Genomic DNA, 21311 nt, shown 5'->3' with positions numbered 1-21311 from the left:
GGTCCCCACAACCATGAAGTCTCTTCTTAGGGGTGGGGTCAGAGACTTTAAACCCTGAATCCAATGGCCACCTTCCAATCCTCACCCTCATCTCTCCAAATTTTGCAGCAATAGAGTGGAATAGACTTCTGCACTTGCTGTTACACTGAGCCTGAGAACCCACAGATGGCACAGTAAGTGGGACAACCGCATGGTACATTACAAACCAAATTTCTATTTTTTAATTGTGCCTCATCTCCAGTCTGACTCTTTATTAATACTGTTCACAATTAAATGAAAAAGAATAAAAGTTTACAACAGTTTGTTTTCATGTCAACCTTATAGCTAACATATGATCATTATTATGAGGAAAATATTACCTCCTTTAAGTCCTATAATGGTACCTCGAAGACCAACTGGAACAGAAAAGTTCTCCCTCACATTGACAACACGGTCAAACAGTCGATACTCTGCATCTCTGTCTGGAACAACCCCATTCTGTTGTTCTAAAGGCTGACATTAACCAAAAGACTATGTTAATTCTAGTAAAATGTAAAGATATAAGTTATTCTGACTTAACAACAAATGAATCACGGATTTAAAACTTAAAGAAGTTGAAATGATTTCATTATTTTCAGTACACTGAGAAAACAATTTGAACTGTTCTCACAACAACCAGGTAGAAGTGTTACAATGCTCAGAAAACATCCTTTTATTAATAATATTGCTAACTAGGAAGCTGCAGTGCTACTCATGAAGTGCTACTGAATGGGCCCATGGAGTTGAGGGAAGGCACAATCAGAAGTATTGTTCAGCTTTCCTTGTGCCACCAGCAGGAGCATTTGTGAGATACCCAGCAAAGCAGCCTAGAGCAGGGGCGGGCAAACTTTTTGGCCTGAGGGCCGCATCGGGTTTCAGAAATTTTATGGAGGGCCTGTTAGGGGATGCTGTGCCTCCGCAAACAGCCAGGCATGGCCCGGCCCCTGCCCCATCCAACCTCCCCGCTCCTTCCTGACTATCCCCCCACAGGACCCCTGCCCCATCCAACCACCCCTTCTCCCTGACCGCCCCCAGAAACCCTGCCCCCATTCAACCCCCTTGTTCCCTGCCCTCTGACCGCCCTGATCTCTATCCACACCCCTGGCCCCTGACCACCACCCGAACTCCCTTGCCCTCTATCCAACCCCACTCCCCCGTTCCCTGCCCTCTTACCAAGCTGCCTGGAGCACCTGTGGCTGGCGGCGCAGCTGCACCAGGACAGGCAGCCGTGCCGTCCAGGTGAAGCCAGCCACGCACCATTCAGCACAGAGCACCGGGTCAGGCCGGGCTCTGCAGCTGCACTGCCCCAGGAGCTCGCAGCCCCGCCGCCCAGAGCATGGTGCCAGCAGCACAGTGAGCTGAGGCTGCGGGGGAGGGGGAACAGCAGGGGAGGGGCTGGGCAGAACAGTCCCGTGGGCCGGATGTGGCCCGCAGGCCATAGTTTGCCCACCTCTGGCCTAGAGCATACAGGTGCCATGAAAAAAACAAAACAGGCAAAGGGCAGCATTTCTGAAGCACTTAATATTCTTTCTGCATATATTACAATTATGGAGGGAATGAAAGTTGTAGGATCAGAAGAAGGCAAAAGACATATGCTACTAAACCACATGAGAATCGATAACTGAATTTCAGTCCCATTTATACAGCAGTCATTGTTATTAAGTAACACCACACTGAAACTAATTTCCTAGGAGACACTTCAATTAATCCTGTCCCAACTCAGGCAAGTGCCCTATAGTAATTTGAAGGTTCATGAAGTTTGTCCAGGTTATATTTATTTTACATAAGTTAGTTTTTATAATAAAATTAAACAGCCCTAAAATGACTTACTCTATACAGCAAATGGGGTTTCACCGTCACTCGCACCTTCTTGTTACTCTTCCTTTGCTAAAGGAAAGGGACAAAAGAATTTTAAAAACTATTAAGTAAGAAGTCTGAAATATTATGCCATTGTTTTGCAATGTCTTTGATAAAAAATGCCCACTATCAGTGTGAAGGGAAAACAGACGCGATCTATCTATCTATATAATGTGTTGAGCAAGTAAGCAGAACAAGGATCAGAATACGGTAGGACTTCTGAAGAAAATATATATATGCTCCATGAAAATGTACTGCAGGCATTCTTCTGGTGTTCTTAAAGGAGACACAGTTCTCAAGACTTTGAATCATGCCAAAATACTGTATTTATAAATACTTTAAAGTAACTGGATCTAAGAAGTCAGGTTAGTCTTTCTAAACCATGGCTTAAATTATTTAACCAATCCCAAAACAAACCCAAAGTTAATATCACTTTTGCTTCTGGAGCCTTCTACACAATCTGGAAGAGTATCAACCACTTGTCTCATGGGGATTTGCTACACATCATAGGACTTCATAACCCATTTAACACTTAATACTGCCTTGCCTGTTTTTGTTTTATTTTCTCTTTTACTTGAATGGATCTGATGAGAGACCTGTGAGCCTGGAGGAGACTGCCTTCTAGTTATTTGCAGATCAAAGGAAAACTATTTGGGAAACAGAAGGGAAGATTGGGTTTGTGTTTGGAAGAGATTGTGAGGAGTCCAGGACCTCTTTGGACACAGATTCTTTTCCCAAAATCACTCAAAATCAGGGGAACTCAGAGCAGATCTGGCTTAACTAGCTAGAGAGAAAAGAGCCAAAGAGTAGAGAGACTGCTGATGCCCTTTTCTGAGTTGCTATGACAATTTATGATGCAATTTAGTAGCTTACGGTTCTTCCAATAGTAGTATTTGCCATGCCACTGAAAAACCATTTTCTGTAATCTGAATAAAGTACCTGGACAATATAAACAACTGCTTTTTGGTCCATCACTAGTCAAATCTATAAAAATTCAGTACCTTGCACTTCTCTAATTCTTCTTCAATTTTCTCTACAATAGCTGCATCCAGAATTTGTAAGTCACAAGATGAACGAGATAAAGCGCTGACAGGATGCGCCTTTAGCCAGGCAACAATTTCTTGAACTCTCTCAGCACTATATAAAAAAAATTCCATATTGATCATAATTGTTGAGGGTTTACATATTATTGTGGGCTACACCCAGTTTCTGGATTTATAATGTCACCAGATACTACAGTAGTAGGCACATCTTATAACTGGATGTAGTCATAACAAACACTGCTATGTGCTCCGAGAGCTTAGTATAGGGACAAAAAAATTAACCATGATAGAATGATGCTTCAAAAGTATAAACTAAAATGCAAACTCTAGAAATTCTACCTTCCAGACTGAAAATCTGGATTTTCAAACAAAAATCAGTAAAAACATCCAATGAAGATTATTTTAAAAGCAAAAATTAAAAACCATGGAGAACTAAAGTGTACAAATATGAGGCATAGGTGTGATAAATAGATGTCTCTAGAAAAGATATATAATATCCTGATAATTGTCAAAATCATCCTATAATGAGTCTGGTCCTGAAGAAAAAAAAACAGGTTTCAGTTATTTAAATAAGGCCATCATTATGTGGTGCAGCCATTTTCAGTACTGTCAAATCCCTCTTGCCACCAGTTTCCTGTCTACCAATCTTCAAGTTGAGCATTTTCCTTGCCTGCAGATACTGTATTTCAGTACTTGAAGAATTTCTGCACATTTTTATTACAGCAAAATTTCTAGTCTAGTATTTGGACTGGATGATTCCAAAAATACTGAAATAATTGTACCCTTCTTTGCTTTGCGACTTCAGTAGTTTTTGAATGTACAGAGGTCAATATCTGGAACTTGTCAGATAGAATACTATTTAATCAAACTGCAAAAACATTGCTCACCCATTCTCGTCCTCGCCAGGCCAAATATCATCTTCATAGAATATATCTTCTTGACTATTTTTGGCAATATAACTAAACAGTTCAGGGACCCTAATAATAAAAGGGATATAGTTTCACATACAGCAAGGTCAAAAACAAGTGCTTATTAGAAACAAAATAATCTGGAATCAAGGGTGCAGTAGCTTTTCATAAATGTACAGAGTTTTATTGGCCAAATAGGCAGTTTAATATGCTGACAAAAGACGGAAAATCAGAGTTCTGTCCAAGATCATATCTTGCTAGGACTCAGAACACACATTCCCTTTCTCTAAGTCCACCCAACTCCATCATGCAACCTCAGAAGCAGTACTGATGGGCTCCAGAAGGGCCTGTGTCCTGCCCTCTTTGGTTAAAAGGCTGGATCTCTATGACATGGGAGCATTTAGAAAGAGAAATAAAGAAGAAATTGGAAGATCCCACATGCTCCATCGCCCTCTCCATAAAGTAAACTTAAGTTACAGAGGCAGACTGTTGCTGAGGGATTCTAATGACAAGTTACTGGAGAGGAACTTGGATGAATTGGGGTGTCACCAAAGCTCCACATGGTAGCTTAACATTTTTGCTTTTTAGGCTGCTTATTTTTTTCCATTTATGCAGTTATTTTTACGTAATTGTAGTCAGCCTCTGGCAATTACTAAGGGGCTAGATAATGACTAAGTCATCTTTCACTGTAAATATAAACCCATGAGATATCACGTGTACTACATGCTGGATGACAACAGCATTGGTCTAGAAATGAAAGTTTAATTCATTTGTCTCCTCCACAGGACCACTTCCGCACACTAGCCTCCTTCATTTCAGTTTTTAATTCCTCATCAATCAGGAGAGACTACAGTGGGATATAAACTGATTGCAAAGTGGTTTCAGAAGGTAATATAGATCATACAATAAAATTGGATTTTCTATGCAGTGTAACTATTATAATATGAGGTGTTTTCAAATTCCAGCATACTGGAGCGGTATGTGTTTATGTCAATATTCTACACAACAAAATGAAATAATTTAGACACCTCCCACACTCAGAATGTCTTATTACAGTTGTCACCATCTGATTTTGAAACACAGATCCCAAATTATAGCCATCGCTTCTCTTCAAATAGAAAGTGTTCCAAAGTAACTTATAAATGTAAGAAAATTAGTGTGTCTCTACACAGCAAAGAAAAAGCTATGACTGGGTACAGATTGTTCATTGAAAATATGAAGAAAATATCATTTATTTCAATTTCTTTAATCTTAGCTTTAAGAATCTTCCATGACATTCTTAATGTTGCTGAGTTTGTTCCTTTGCTATTTCATGCTAAATTATAGTCCGTTTTAAGTCTAAAAATCAGAAACATCTCAAAATACTTCATTTGATACACTTATTTCTCATTAAACCAGGATTTGGGTTACCCTACCTCCAGCCCCAGAGTCATCAATAATAAACTTTTGCACAGTGAATAAAACCCATTTACAATTTCAGTACAATAATTTCAGAAATATGAAGTTATTATTCAACTCTTACCTTTCTAAATACTCAGCAAGAAGTTGCTCTACGGCAGAAGAATACATCCATTCATTTCTAACCTTCTTAGTATAGCCAGGGACCTCTTCATTCTTCTTATTAAACTTCAGATTCAAGCCCACATTTGCCTTGTGGTCTCCATGTGGACTGCAAAACAAAAAAATAAGTTTTGTAAAGGAAAAATTACTGACATCTGACTTGAGCCTCAGAAAAGTTGTTTCTGATAACATCTTTATCTGCTAATGATACTGACCTACTTTGTAAAGCACTTTGAGAATTACTGATGAAAAGTGCTGTATAAGAGTTGGCTATAATCACTCTGTGGGATGTAACAGGAAACAGGTGTTTTGAGTTTTAGGAAAGCATATCATGTGACTTTTGAATTACTATCTTTTTCACAAGTTGTACACAATTGCATAGTTTTAACTGTTATTCAATAAATACACAAATTACAAACAAACAAAGATTGTCATCTTTGTGGCGAAGAGTTAGTGCTCTGTACTACAAGAGGGGACTCCACTACAGTCCTAGTTCCACCCTGGTGTCCTCAGCACAATCAACAGCTGGACACACTTTAGAGGCATTTTGCCTGGCCTGAAGTAGCTCAGGTATCTTGGGTTGGTCAACAGTAATCTTTCTAGCCAATTAAGAACTGTTAACGGGCTTTGAATATAGACTTCTCGGGGTCTCCTTGCTTTGGAGGGTTGGTTGTAAGGGTGAAATATATTTACAGATGAGGGATTTAAAGAAAAATTCTCACCCAAAACTCACTTGACAGAAAAGTCTTCTATACTAATGCCCCAGTTGAGGGTTATTTTTTAATTGATTTTTCTTAAAATTTTTAAAATGCACTTTCAAATGTACTAGTTCCCAGCTTATACCTCATTTTCTGATTGAGGCAGGAAGGGCATCAGCATTGGGGGGCATAAACTCAGAACAACATCCTCTAGAATTACAGAGTCTCAATCTACTAGCCTCCTGGGTTTAACATACTGAAAGTGTCTCCAGGAGAAGAATCCAAAAAATATATGAAGTGTGGGAGTACTGTATGATTCAGCTGGGAGTTTTAATTTAAATTTTTCAATTTTTAATCTGATGCAATATTCTATTAATGGTCAATTAGAATATCACTTCAACTAAACAAACAATTTTTTGATACTTAGTAAATCTAAGCAATTCTTAGGGTTTTTTTAAAAAACATTTAAACAACCAGAACAAAGCTCCGATTCAGAAAATTAACAAACTAAGCTCTTATTAACTACAGAGTACATCTTTTTGAAAACATTGTTTATATCAAATACACTATCAAAACAATTTTATATCACAGATCCCATTAGAATTTATTAATACTGAGATGTCAAATAGGATGAAAACATAAAAACATAAGTAAATTCTGTCTACAGTAGCTTCCACTTATTAGCAACCCCTTGGTTGCCAGCCAAAGTTGCTATTATCCAGTAGTTGCTAATAAGTGGAAGGCTTAGCATGTCCCAGTGCTCCCTTCCCTGTGTGCAGTCTCCCAGCAGGGCACAGCCTGGAGAGCGCAGGGAGAGATATCATGCAGTTCCAACACCCGGGATGCAGCCCTCCTCCCCACTATTGCCTACGCCTCCCCTCCCAGCCTGCAGTCCCTTATCTCCTTGTGTGATCCCGCGTGCAGTAAGGTTTGCTGGGCTGCAGCTCCGCTCCCTACTACTGCCCAGCCCACAACCTCCCAGCCCAGCCCACAGCCTCTTACCTCCTATACAGTCCCATGTGCTGGGCTGCAGCCCCAGAAGGAAGCACTGGGACAGGATGAGCACCAGCCACAGGTAGGTTTGCGGTGCTGCAGCGAGGAAGGCATGCCCCAGCCCTTCCATTCCTGAATGCAGCCTCATAAACCTATCTGCAGGAGTGCTCAGCACATCTCAGTACTTCCTTCCCTGCCTGTAGACTTGCAAACCTGCCTGCAGGTGGGGCCTTTCTTTAAAAAAAAGTTGCTGATAAGCAGCATGCCAGTGTCAATATCCTAATCCTATCAACACTGATGTTAATGGGATGGGATTGGTTCCTGGCAAAATGTTCCCATTAACTGGAAGTTGCTAATATCAGGATTGCTATTAGGTGGAATCTACCATAGCACATAATCTATAATTTTACATTCATAATTGAGAATTTTGATTACAAAGAAATTTATTACAGTCAAACATACTTTCTCCTGGATCCTCTTCCAATAAATATGCTTCCTGTAAACCTGGAGACAAGATATCCACTCACTCCAAGACGACTGGCTAAAACGTATCCAGGATTGTACTTCACAGAATATTTCTTTAAAAATAAAAATATATTACTATATACTAGGACAGGATATAGGCAATAAAGTACTATAATTATTTTTAAAAGCCCAATTATTTCCTTTTAAAAATTACCTTCCAACCGTACATATTTCTCTGCTATTCCTGCACTGAGGGTTGGGAGGAGAGGACTGGAAACCAGCTCCCACAACCCTGCAGGAGACCCTTCCATTGGTCTGAGGTGCCAGGGAGAAGATAAGTGATGAACATTTCCCCTTTCCACATCCCATACCAGGCCCAGAGGAATTTACAAAGTTCTTTGGAGCAGGGACTGTGTTGCTAGAGTGTCTAGCTGCAGAATGAGGCAGTGATCTAGACTGGGACTAATAAAATACAATACAGTCCCTGAGCTCAATGAGTTTGAAAAACACTGAGCTAAACCAAGCAAGAACATCTCGCATCTTGCTCTGAAACTTGTCAGCTTAGGCTCTTACAGATCATTAATAGGAACTAGTTACAAAGGAAAGGACCATCAACTGAAAAAACCCTGCTGTCTTGTCATGAACTGCCTAAATTCAGGGACTAACTGCCAGTCGCCCAGCTCACCTTAACTGTCATGATGACTAGATCTCCTGAACAGTTGATTTCCAGATCAATGTTTTAAATATTGCAGTTTAAGGTGTTAATGACAACCAGAAATGAAAGTGAAGCCAATGCAATGATTTGAGTAAAAAAAGTTATAAGCACATGGTGATCCCCATTTCTCACTGTCTGGAAATATTGTTTCTGGTCACCAAATGCTGGAACACATAAAGGAGCAGCACAACTGGCAGCCAGACTCTAGTAGAACTAGATCATCCCACAGAGGATGCAAAACGTGGGACATGGGTATGGAACTGCACAGTAAGAGTGCAGTTCAATGCTCTGAACAGAACCTTGTATTCAGCCTTACATTACAATATATTAGTATTCAGACAGTCTCCCTGAATGAGATTGTTTTAGTACTTCAGTCTTCTACAGAAGGATATGGATTGTGGCACAAAAGAAAACTGGGATCTGTGAAGGAGATTTGCCACTGACAAAAATATCTGACACAATATTTAAGTATTTACTGGAAAACAAAAATACGTACATGCTGGTTCTGTATTAAGGAATCAAGCTGCGGTTCACATGAGATACTGAAAACTACACGAATTCTACCTTCTGTGATGACATCACATGAATCCTGCACCTGGTAGAAAACAAAGTAAGTTAATAAACTTCATTCACTTCTTTTCATTCAACTCTCTGCTGGAATAATTGAGGTAAAAAATCTAGACCTATATTTTCTGTGAGAAGCCTAAGCTACATGTGTAAATTCACTGCATAGATTATATATATATATATATATATATATATATATATATATATATATAAAAATGGCAGACAAATACTACCTCTCTCATTTAGAAAAAGAGGTCGTTTAAAAACGGACTTGGGACCAGACTTTGGGGTCTATACTCTGGGCAGATAAATAGGTCAAGTGTGGGGGTGGGCAAAAACACCTTAAAGCTCAACTTTGCCCTCCTCAGATCTTGGTGCAGCTTCTTTACAGGGCCAGTCCCATTGCACTTAGTTAGAACCGCTATCAGTCTGACTGCAAAGAGCCCCACAGGAACAAAACCATAGCTGATGATCATGATGTTGATGAGACATTCTGGTTATGCTCCCTTTTCCCTGTTACGTTAGCAACATGATAGGGGAGAGGCAGGAGCTCACCTATGTCTACTAAGACACCAAAGTAATCCAACCTGGGTTGGTTAAACTGACTCCAGAGCTAGATTCTGCCACACAGCACCAGAGAATCTGGCCCGTGATATTTATAGGCATGTAAGAAAAGAAATCTTGCAAGAATAAATGTTTGAACTAACTTCTCCTGTGCAGCCATAGTAAGGACTCCCCAGCATAAAGACTGTACTTCCAGGAGGAAACAGATCATCCAAGGTTTTGATGTTGGAGAAACGAGAGTCAAAAGCACTGATATCCTATATGAAATAAGAAGATAAAATCTATGGTGTTAAAATATCTGTCAATCCCAATATGTTCTTTAACAGGTCTGCTAAATAGATATTTATTACCAAATATCTAACAATCACGATAAAGTAAACTACGAACTATTTCCTTCATGCTAACCTCACTATCTAAAATATACATCAACTCAGTTTTTGAAAGTAATACTGTCAGTGAAATTACATAAAGCTACTGGGCTACATCTGGTCCAAGATGACTACTGTATCTTATTCAAAATGTCATCACAAAAGTTCATGGCAATCAAACTAAAATATGCAGTAGGGTCACAACTTTTGTGACAAGAGCCTTCAGTCTAGCTGCCAACACTTTTGAAATGATAGTTTAAATGGAAAAATATATACCATTTAATGTCGCTTTTGACAAAGTATATACTTTTTGTACTAGAAAGGATGCTCTATTACCATAAAATTAAGATGCTGATTAACTCTTATTATTTGTCTGTTTTAAAGTATGCATTCTAATCCAGGGGTTCTCAAACTTCATTGTAACTAAACCCCCTTCTGACAACAAAAATTGCTACACGACCCCGGGGGGGACGACACCGAAGCCTGAGCCCCACTGCTCTTGGCAGGGGGTGGGAGGAGGTCAAAGCCCAACCCCAAAGTCTTCAGCCCCAGGTGGGGGGCATGTTACGTGAGGGGCCCCACACACACGCAAGGCTCAAGCCCTTGGGCTTCGGCCCCGGGCAATGGGGCTCAGGCTTCAGTCCTGGGCCCCAGCAAGGGGAACGCCAGCCCTTGGCAACCCTATTAAAATGGGTCGCCACCCACTTTGTGGTCCCGACCCACAGTTTGAGAACTGCTGTTCTAATCCTTTCCTAATGGAAAGGAAAATTTTATACAAGAAAAGATTAGGAGTATTTGGAATATTTACCTTGACAATAGTTTGGTAAACAAAAGGAAGAACTTGTTTTGACCACTGCTTCTCCAAATAAACGTCACCATTTTGATTTAGCTGATATCTACGACCAGTGAGTAACTGGGCATACACAACTACTGAGGTTTCATTTATAATTATTCCTTTTCTCCTCTGGTAGCTGATGAAAAAAAAGGAAAACATTTATTTTGATTTAAATAAATGGAACTTCCTAACACAAAAAGGAAGTTACTTTTATGTTGGCCTTAATCAATGTATTTAAATCCAAACAAAAATTATTCTTAAGATTATGAATATTTAAATAATTGTTTCCTGTTTTATAAGTAAGAACTATATACAGGTTTAACAACTCTGAGGCTAAAGTGTTATTCTAGATCCTATGTGAGTCATTCACTGTACTATCTGAACACCTAGAATTATTAACCTCAAGACATGGGGCTAAAATCAGGAAATAATTGGTAAGAATTTTTCTTTCTGCTAGCAGTGTCCCCCCACAATTCTTGACATTTGAGCTAATCTCCTCTCTTTGCAGCTCAGGGAAGTGAATCAGAGTTTTGGAGCCACATGGTCTTGCCATACACCCTCAGCTCCTGCTTGCTTCCAGATGAGTTATTCCCAAATTGCAAAGCTTGCTAGCATCATTAACAAATATTCCAGAGATGACAAAATAACTACATACATTAGACCAGGCGTTCTCAAAAACTTCATTGCACTGTGATGCCCTTCTGACAACAGAAATTACTACACGACCCCAGGAGACGGGACTGAAGCCCAGCAGTGCAAGTAGGCCGGTACACTCCTGTAGCCTTCCCAGCAAGCTATTTATAGCTGGTACTGGTAAGACACAGCAGCAGCCCCCTGCTGGGGGGGAAGAGGGGGGCTGGGGGTTCTACTCCTTTCCCCACTGAGAGGGGCAGTGGGGAAAGTAGCAGAATGCCGGCAGCTCCTCTGGCAGCTGTACCTCCCCCAGCCCTGCCCCCACAGCCCTGTCCTCCAGCGGGGCTGCTGCTGCAGTAGGAGGAAGGATGGAGCAGAACTCCCAGCACCGCCCCCTGCCCTTCCATGGAGCTGCGTCTCAATCTGTGTACCACAGCAGCAGCCTCGCCGGAGAAGGCTGGGGGGTAGGGCTGGGAGTTCTGGGGGGGAAGGAGCAGAACGCTGGCAGCTCCTCTGGCGGCTGTACCGCCCTCCCCAAGCCCTGTCTCTGGTGCAGCCGGAGAAGGAGGACAGAGCCCAACCCCCCCACGCCCCAGGTAACATGGGATGGATGTGAGGAGGGGACGGAGAGAGCATGAGAGCCCCGGGGCTGGGGAGTCACATGGAGGGTCACATACCCCCTTAGCTGGTGACCCCCCCGTACCGGTAAGACATGGATTTTACTTGCACCACTGCCGAAGCCTGAGCCTGCTTGAGTCCCACCACCTCGGGTTGGAAGCCAAAGCCCGAGCCCCACCGCCCCAGGCGAAGAGGCCAAAGCCGAAGCTCAAGGGCTTCAACCCCAGGCAGAAGGCCTGTAAACTGAGCCCCACTGCCCAGGGCTGAAGCCCTCAAGCTTCGGCCCTGGGCTTCAGCTCTGGCACCGGGCCCCAGCAAGTCTAAGCCATCCCTGGCTTTTGGTGTCCCCACCTACAATTTGAGAACCAGTGCATTAGACCAAGGAAGACTGTCATATGGTAATTTCACTTAGTAACTGACCCTTGACTCATGAGCCATCCAGGATGGGTAGAATTGTGGAAGACACTGCTAGTGGAAAGGAAATTGCTGGTAAGAAAATTTCTGCTTTGCTACTCAGCATCTCCCAAAATTCTTGACATCTGAGAAGCAGCGAGCAGATGTACGGAGGCAATAGAAAAGGGGGGAGGGATAGCTCAGTGGTTTGAGCACTGGCCTGCTAAACCCAGGGTTGTGAGTTCAATCCTTGAGGAGGCCATTTAGGGATCTGGGGCAAAAATTGGGGATTGGTCCTTCTTTGAGCAGGGGGTTGGACTAGATGACCTCCTGAGGTCCCTTCCCTGATATTCTATGATTCTATGAAAAAGGAAAAACAGTATCTCTTCCCATCTGTAATATTTACTCAAAAGGGCAAAATCATTTCCAGCCACTGCCTACAGCACCTTCCTGCCAAAGGATGCCGCTGCAGAAGACAGGATGTCCCCCTTTTAGTGCTTGAGAAAGGAGGCAGAGTTTGACCAGGTGGCTGCCTTACAAATTTCCGCTGTGGATGCATTAGCTTTCTGCCCACAAGGCTGCCAGTGATTGCATAGAGTGTGCCCATGGAGTGACCCCTTCTGGAACCAGAGTCTCTGATGCCTAGTACGCTTCCACAATGCATAATCTAATCCATCTAGCAACAGAATACATAGCAGCTCTGAGACCTTGGTATTTCAGATAGAAGGATATAAACAGGGACCCTGATCTCCTTGTGAACTCTGAACATTTGAGGTAAATTTTCAGAGCCCTTCTGACATCTAAGGTGTGCCACCTCTCCTCGGTGGGATGTTGTGATCTTGGAAAGAATGAAGGTAGAACCACGCTCGAGAAGCGTGGAAAGAAGAGTTCACTTTTGGGATAAATGATTCCAGAGTTCTGAGCACCATCTTGTATTCAAGAAACATAGGAGTAAAGTTCCTGCATAGAGAGTGCCAACAGCTCCAATGTTCGCTTGGTAGACATGATGGTAACAGAAAGCAAGTTCTGATGGATAAAGTAAATGCTGACACTGATGTCAGTGGTTCAAAGGGATGGTTTGTCCGGGCTCTCAATATAAGTGGCCCACTTGGGAAAATGAGGTCTAATAGCCAGCTTGGCTAACTGGACTGCCCTAAGGAATCTGGCTACCTAGAGGTTCTCTGCCAGAGAACCTACAGATTCTGCAAACATCATGCTAGTGAGGGTAGACACCTGACACACAATGGTGCTGGATTGAAAACCTTTGTCAAAGCCTTCTTGGAGAAAATCCAAGATAGCCAGAATTCGTGGATTTCTTAGATTTTCTGCATGTTCCTGGCACCAGCTGCAAACTTGGTCCAGATAGAGGAATACACTTTCAATACTCTTCTAGAAGAAGGAAGCATTCTGATAACTTTGGAGAACAGACCAGTGAGACCAGCACTTCCCTTTCAATTGCCAGACTGTTACATGCAGCCCGTTCAGGTCGGGATAAAGCACAGGACCTTGTGAGGAAGTGCCCCATCTCTTCGGAACCTGTAATGGTGAGCCCAATTTCAGCTTTATCAGGTCCAAAAACTGAGTCTCCTCTGCCAATGTGGGGTTAAAAATATTACTGTTGCCTGTTCTTGATTTATTTTCTGGACTGCCTTCCCAAGTAGCGGGAAGGATGGAAATGCATAGAGGAGGCCTTGTGACTGTTTTCATGATAAGGCATCTTTCCCCATGGATCTGGTGTCCACTTTCCTGGTGAAGTACTTTGGTCTCTGTGCGTATGTGATTTGCAAATATGTCAGCTGAGGACAGGCCGATTATTTGATGATTAACTCCAAGACCCCCACATTGGCAAGGAGACCCAGTTTTTGGATCTAATAAAGCTGAAATTGGGCTCACCGTTACAGGTTCCGAAGAGACAGGACCTCTCCTCACAAGGTCCTGGGCTTCAACCGGACCTGAACTGGTTTCACCTAACAGGCTGACTACTGAAAGGGAAGCACTGGTATCACTGGGTTTGTCCTCCAAAGTTATCAGAACACTTCTTTCTTCTAGAAGAGTATTGAAAGTAAACGCCTCTATCTGGACCAATTTTTTCAGCTGGTGCCAGGAACACAAAGCAAATCCAAGAATTTTGGCCATGTTGGATTCAGGCACCACTCAGAGTTGTTCACACTGTGCCTGCTGAGCAAGTCCACCATCTGGTTCAGGTCTCCCTTTATGTGAACTGCCCTGAGGGAGAGGAGAGACTGCCACGCCCACTGCATGATTTGCATTGCTTCTGCATATAGCGCTGGGCTTCTTATTCTCTCTTGGTTGTTCGCATATGTAACCATGGTTGTGTTATGTGACTGAGTCAGAATGTGGTTCCCCTTTAGGCCGGACTGGAAGCTTCATACCACCAGCTTGACTGCTCTTAGTTAGGAAGTTTATGATATGGGTTCTTTCTCCAGGTTCCACACACCTTCAGCTATTTGGGATCTCAGGCATGCCCCCCCAGCCAGTCCTCTACCAGGCTGACATTGGTTGTGAGGATCAGGGGATCTGGAAGGCATATGGGCATGTCCTTGCAGACACTGCCCTGGGCTGACCACCATTTTAAAGAGTTGATTACCAGCACTGGAAATATCACTTATTCTTGCATGCATTCTTGGAAGTAGTCCCATACTTTTAGGATGCAACCTTAAAGGCACCTGATGTGTGACTGTGCCCATGGAATGATCCCTATGCACAATACTAGGAGGCCTACCGTTGAAGACTCAAGTGCAGTTCCAAAACAATGAGAGGAGATCTTGAATCTTCTGGAACCTCTAGAGATGGACATATTCTTGCGAACGAGGCGTCTTTGTCCACTCCCAAGTGAGTTATTTGGGTGGGTGGAATCAAGGAGCTTTTCTCAATGTTGATAATAAAGCCATGTGCTTGCAAGAGATTCAAGGTCAGGGACATAGCTCTGTGTGCTGTTGCTTAAGGTGGAGCTCTGATTAAGATGTCATCCAGGAAGGGATATGGTGGATCCCCTGTGACCTGTGTCTGAGTATGATTACCACCAACTTCTTTGTGAAGACTGGGGAGAAGGAGAGGGAGCCTGAGGACAAGCCAAATGGCAGCATTCAATATTGATGGTGCTTCCTGCTGTAGGGAAACCTTAGGAACCCACGATGGCACAGTCTGATTGGGATTTGGAGGTATGCATCCACCAGAATCTGGCACCAGAAGTCATAAAATCCCCCTGGGACAGGGATAACACCATAGAGATTAGGGTTTCCATCCAGAACTTCATTCTCTTCATCCACTTGTTGAGCATTTTGGAATGTAGAATGGCTCAGATTCCCCTTGTATGCTTCTGAACAATAAAGAAGTTGGAATAGAACATTGATAATCTTTCTTCTGAGGAAACACTCTCTATTACTCCCACATCGGAGAAATGAAATATCTCATTCTGGATTAGACCATGCTTTTTGAGATGGCGGACTGGATGAAAAATAGATTGGGTGGACCCCATAACTTGAGGAAGTATCCCTGACTCTCAGTCTCCCTGACCCACTGGTCCCATGGTTGAAGGAAATGGGAAATCCTGCCCCCTAGTTTCAGCTCTGGGCAGAGAACTATGTGGTCTTTGTCATAAAGAGGCTTTGGGAGTGGCAGGGCTCAGGGCTTTTCTCCCAAGCCATAGTTCCTCTGCAGAACCTGCTCTCGCATCACTGATATTTCTGCCAGGACGAAGGCTGAAACAAATGCCTTTGTCAGAAGGCCAGTCTATAGTCTCTCACAGGCATGTTGTGGCCTCAGAAGAAACTGTTTAGATTTTGAGGCACTGTCCACAACTACCTTATCTAGGTTGTCTCCAAAAAGCAGGCCGCCCATGAATTCAGCAGAGCACAGCACCTGATTCAATTAGCTATCCACCTTCCAGGGACAAAGCCACAGATGGTGCCTGGTCATGGGGCTGGAGGCCATGGCTTTGGCTGAGAACTCATCATGTCCTTTGAGGCATCAACAATGAATGCTGTTGCCCAGGAACCTTTATTTAAAATAGAGCTGAAGTCAAGGTGATCTATTCTTGAGGGCTCTGAGATTTTCCAGCCAGGAGAGAGAGGCTTTGCAACACAAATAGCTGCTAGGGACAACTTGCAAGAGGCTGAGGAGGCCTCAGTCTATTTTTGAGAGGGGCCTCCATTTTTCTATCTGTGGGGTCCTTAGGATAGAACTCCTCTTCTGACAGGATAACCATTTTGTTAGCCAGGGATGCTACAGCAGTGTCAACCTTTGGTATCTCAGTAATTCAGACTTCTGATTCCTGGATCCAATAGAAGCAAAGATCATTTCTGTTAATGTGCATGCCTGTGTCTGGCCTATCCTATTCATTCCTGATTACTTCCTTGAAGGAGGAATGTAGGGGAATCATGGCATCAGGTGAGGATTTCAAGGGGAAAAATTTCCTTAGAGGCTTACTCTTGGTATTTTGTTCAGGTTGAATCTGAATAGTGGATACAACAACCTTGTTGCACAGGGTCTCAAATTTCTCAGAGGGGAAAAATCCTTTGCTGAGTCTTTCCCTGGTCCTGACTGGAATCAGAGCCTGACAATTTACTATCCTCTGTGGAGGAGAGGAAGGAGGAAGAGTAATCAGAGGACTCACAACTCCAAGATCCTTTAAAAAAAAAATAAAAAAAAAGACAAAAGAAAGTGAAAAAGATGAAGAAAAACCTTAAAGTGTGTTTAGCTCATTTAGAGAGCACATGAGCCCCATCGCAGGTTTGATGAGGCCTTTTGCAGCTAGATTGCTGAGGGCCTGAAGTCCTCTTGTGACATTTCTTTCTGAGTCCTCCTGGATCCCATCCCCTCCCAGAAGGGAGAGGGGAAACGCTTCCAGGGCCCTCCTTGAAGGAAAACTGGGAAGGGGGGGTGCTTATAACCCTACTTCTTTTCCCACAGTGCTCAGCACCCACTTTGGGAGTTGGGGTGAGGATCTGTGAACCCACAAGTCTGCCTTCTCTGGTCTTCAAGGGCTCCTTGGAACTTAAGCCTTGAGTAATCTGACTTGGATCGTCCTCGTCCTTGAACACTCTCCCAACTCTTCCCATAGACTCCAGGTCCATTTTTCCCACATTAGAGTCTCATCTGCTCTGGTGGGCAGGGGATCCTACATGACTGTCCCACTCATAGCTTTGGAATCTGTTAACAGAGTTAGTAATGGAAGGCTGGGTGCAGATTGGGCACAACACACTATCTGCCAAGCCTGGGAGGGCAGTCTCAGATGGAGCACTGTTTGGATTTCAATCAGTGCTTTTTAGGCTGCTCTTCCATACCTGGATGCGCACATGAGCCAGAAGGGAGGCACTGCAGCTGAGGCTCTGGGGGATTCCAACATCCAGCTAAAAAACTGGCCTAGGGCAGAGGAGAGGGTGGGAGGGCTGCTCACCACTATACCAAATTTTGACCAGAAACCCCTGGGGCATATGTAAAGGTTGAAAAATACTGCCATCCACACAGAGGTAAAAAAACCGGAAGCAAGCAGGACTTGAGGGGGTGTGGCCAGATCATGCGGTTCCAAAATTCTGCTCCACCTCCATGAGCTTCAGAGAGAGTGGAGCAGTCCAGACATTAAGAATTGTGGGAGAGACTGGGCTCCAGAAAAAAAGGAAAATTTTAAGTTACAATACCAAAGGTGTCAATGTATTGATCCACTCTGCACGTCAGTATACAATTAATCATCGTGCTGCTGCATGGGCACCTGAACCCCATATCGTTGAAAGACCTGACCAACAGTCCTCCTAGGAACACCTACTGTGCTCCAACGATCTTCAGAGTGGGATGGGGATCACAAACTCACTTCCCTCTCCACTGTTTACAGCAAATATGCAGTAGGATTCAGTAACTTCTACAGGGGGTTCAGCTGCTGTGGATCCATTCAAATTGCACTGCATGCAGACTTCTCTCATATGCAGAGAATGCATGCATTTCTGAAAGCCTTGGGAAGCCCCAGAGTGCAGTGAATGAAGGCAGAGTGGTGGAACCTCTGGAAGGATTGCTGAGTGTTGCTGCAACTACAGGAAGAGAAGTGGGAGTTTCAACTGTTCCTTCAAACACATCATGGAGGTGACTGGTCAGGAGAATTATTAGTTAACACTGCTAATAAAAAACAGTTCAGTTTACAAAGTTAGATGCCATTATGGGAGAAGTAATTGTTAAGTGACTGTGTTTAATCTTTCAACACCCTCATTCACTAGCTTGGCATCTTTTATTATTATGTATGCAACAGCCCTAGTCTTCTAACTAAATCCATAATGAAGCAACAAAAAGAAGCTGAGCTTTAAACAGCAAAATTACAAAATTTAATTTTCTAACTACTTACTGTTCTGAAATCCCCTGAACTTCTTTCAACCAGATGTTCTGTTCTTTCTCTCCAACATATGCCACTTTAGTCGGTGGCACAGCGTTTCCCAGGTAAAGCTTCTGTGTTCCATGTGGCTCTTCCAAATAAAACCTTGAAGATATTGTAAGTGTATAATTAACTGCAACAGATAGATCTGCACTTAACTAATTATGAATGAACTTATTTTAGTTAGAAAATATATTTGCTCTTTTTCAAGATTTATAGGATGGTTTCCATTCCACATCAACCCACTTAACAGGCCACATTCCCCCACACTTGTGAAAAACCTGCATGGGGTGTGCAGAGGAAAACTCTGCAAAGAGATTCCCCTGGCAGTTTCCCTCAAATTATTCTGTCCAGGTTTATTTGTGAGAGAGCCTCTCCCATTAGAATAAACATGGAGTTTGCCCCACAGATCTTGAGGGAAACAATGGAGATCCATGCCTCCATAAAACTATCCAAGCCCCAAGAACCATGTTAAAACAGAGCTTCCTCTTCTAGCAGCTGCCCTGAGATGCCCTGCCCCTTTTAAATAAGTAATTTAATCTAAGTGCACTCTGAATCACTGCTTTTAAAAAACAGTCTGATTACTGTGTAGCCTTTGGAACATTTGGGAAAGTAAATGAACAACATAGGCAGACAACTTTCCATGCAATTGTTCTTACTTAGTTTCTCCATCTGACACAGAAATAACTCTGGCTTCTTCAAGGTGTGGCCAGTTAACAAAAACAGACTTTCCAAGCACCAAACTGGCTACATTTTCTACAGACTGAAAAATAAAAGTTACTCTACTTCAGTTATTCTATCAAACAAATACAATTATTGCAATATTTGTCTATAAAACATGAAATAAACATGAAAGCATTATTTGCTATAATAAAAAATTCTAATTTGAAAGTGGTAGCAGTTTATCTTGTGATACACAATGAAAAGCCTTAAGAGCTTTTAACACATTCACTTTGGATTCTGATACTTATTGTATACTTACAGAAGCCCACCATTCTCCCCAGGCTTCAAAGCCTGAGCTGCTACATCTACACAGCTATTTTTAGTGCAGTAGTGCGAGCCCCACAAGCCCAAGTCTGTGACCCAGGCTAGGAGGTTCACTTTCATGAGCTGTGTAGATACCCTTGCAGTTAGCATTAGTAACCTCCAATATTTTAAAATTGGGACAAAATCCAAATCCTTCAACAGATTCCCACTATCCCAGTACATTTAATCGCCCTAATTTCTCCTCCCCCACCTCAGCCTTTATCATTTAATCTCTTTTACTGTTGACTACAGTGCCTTTTATTAAAGGTTTTTTTCTGTGAGCTTATAAAGGTAACAATTTCCAAATGTACAGTGAAACCTGTCATGAAACTACTTGAAGAGCTAGTAGAAATGAGAAGGCAATATGACCTAAAGGTCTGAGCCTGGGACTGAGAGACAAGAACTCCAGGAGTTTTAATTCCAGCTTCTCTAGTGATTTGTTCTCTGGCCTTGGGCATGAAACAGCCTCTGTGTACCTCACACTTTCTCCCTCTGTACAAATGCAAGGGAAACTTATTTACCTCATTGGTGGTTTTGCAAAAATTAGAGTGTAACACATTTATGCAAAGCTCCATGTGTAAGCCAAACATTACTGGTTGCCTAACAGGGACTGAACAAAATTATACCAAATATTTTGGTAACAATTTAAATTGGTTACTTAAGACACGGGGTTGCCTATGAGAGGTGGTCCCTAGGGCAGGTTTCACTGTATGTACTTTTTCCCTTTGAGTTTCTCCTATGATAACACAACACAGAAGGTGATAAAAATAACCTAACCTTAACTTCTCATTGGGCATATTTAACTAATACAGTGCATAATTAAGACTGTCATTAGGAAGAGAGATACTTACTTGCTCTTTTGAATCCTTGTCACATATGATTTCTAACAGCATATTCTCACCATGGCTGCTCTGCTGGAATACTTGTACCCCACTTTTTTTAAGACAGAACTAGATGAGAGAAAGACAGCACACGAAACCTATGTCAAATCTTTCCCTAATAATTTATGAAATAGTTGGGAGGAAATGCCAAAGTACAGTAATCATTTACCTTATGTGCAATGTGTTTTAGAGTAGGAAACCCACAAAAATACAATGCGCTCTTGTTAACTTTAGTTATTTTATTGTGGGTTATTTCTACATGCCAGGCATCCAAAGATATTGTTTTATACCTAGAAAATAAAAATACTAATAAAAACAATGTATTTACTAAAACAGCTTCACCAAAGAGTATCATGATATCAAGGAAAAGTTAGTTCTCAACATGTGGACTGGAGAAAACTGCTTTCAAACTCTTCCTAAAAAAATCTCTCTTTAAACATGATCTCATGTCCTTCATGGATAATTAAAGCCAGTAAAGATATGTTAATAATCATAATAAAAAATGGGCTTCTTTGTTGAGCAAACTGTCAGTCATGCTTAAACAATCAGTGGTTAGGCCCACGCTCAAGAAACCATTTTTGGACATTAACAACCTCAGTAATTGCCATCTCTCTGATTTTTCTAAAAGGTTATCAAGAAGTAACGATGAGTTAATTCGAGCAATTTCTTTGAATCTTATCAAGTTGGGATTGTATTTGACTATGACTGGAACATAGACTGTTATCCATGGATTATCTCCTTCTAACAATAGATAAGAGTATGGAATTCATGTTGATTTTAATAGATTAAT

At 42.3% G+C, this 21311-nt stretch overlaps 1 protein-coding gene across 3 annotated transcripts in view; it reads right to left on the bottom strand.

Annotated features, from left to right (window-relative positions):
* XRN1 (5'-3' exoribonuclease 1) overlaps nucleotides 1-21311 on the bottom strand; it is a 79098-nt gene that overhangs the window by 24726 nt on the left and 33061 nt on the right. For all 3 annotated transcript variants that reach the window (XM_027817388.3, XM_007054995.4, XM_037908194.2), the window contains exons 17-29: nucleotides 20691-20811; nucleotides 20492-20590; nucleotides 19274-19377; nucleotides 18588-18719; nucleotides 10565-10727; nucleotides 9532-9645; nucleotides 8754-8852; nucleotides 7540-7655; nucleotides 5349-5495; nucleotides 3806-3895; nucleotides 2877-3012; nucleotides 1849-1905; nucleotides 360-492 (exon numbers count right to left, since the gene is read on the bottom strand). In XM_027817388.3, coding sequence (XP_027673189.2) covers nucleotides 360-492; nucleotides 1849-1905; nucleotides 2877-3012; nucleotides 3806-3895; nucleotides 5349-5495; nucleotides 7540-7655; nucleotides 8754-8852; nucleotides 9532-9645; nucleotides 10565-10727; nucleotides 18588-18719; nucleotides 19274-19377; nucleotides 20492-20590; nucleotides 20691-20811 — 1511 coding nt within the window. The remainder of the gene's footprint in view (nucleotides 1-359; nucleotides 493-1848; nucleotides 1906-2876; nucleotides 3013-3805; nucleotides 3896-5348; nucleotides 5496-7539; nucleotides 7656-8753; nucleotides 8853-9531; nucleotides 9646-10564; nucleotides 10728-18587; nucleotides 18720-19273; nucleotides 19378-20491; nucleotides 20591-20690; nucleotides 20812-21311) is intronic.

This window comes from Chelonia mydas, chromosome 9 (genome assembly GCF_015237465.2).
Source record: "Chelonia mydas isolate rCheMyd1 chromosome 9, rCheMyd1.pri.v2, whole genome shotgun sequence".
NCBI classification, from domain to species: domain Eukaryota; kingdom Metazoa; phylum Chordata; order Testudines; family Cheloniidae; genus Chelonia; species Chelonia mydas.
The sequence above is the reverse complement of the archived record's forward strand: the minus strand, read 5'-3'. Positions and strand labels throughout refer to the sequence as shown.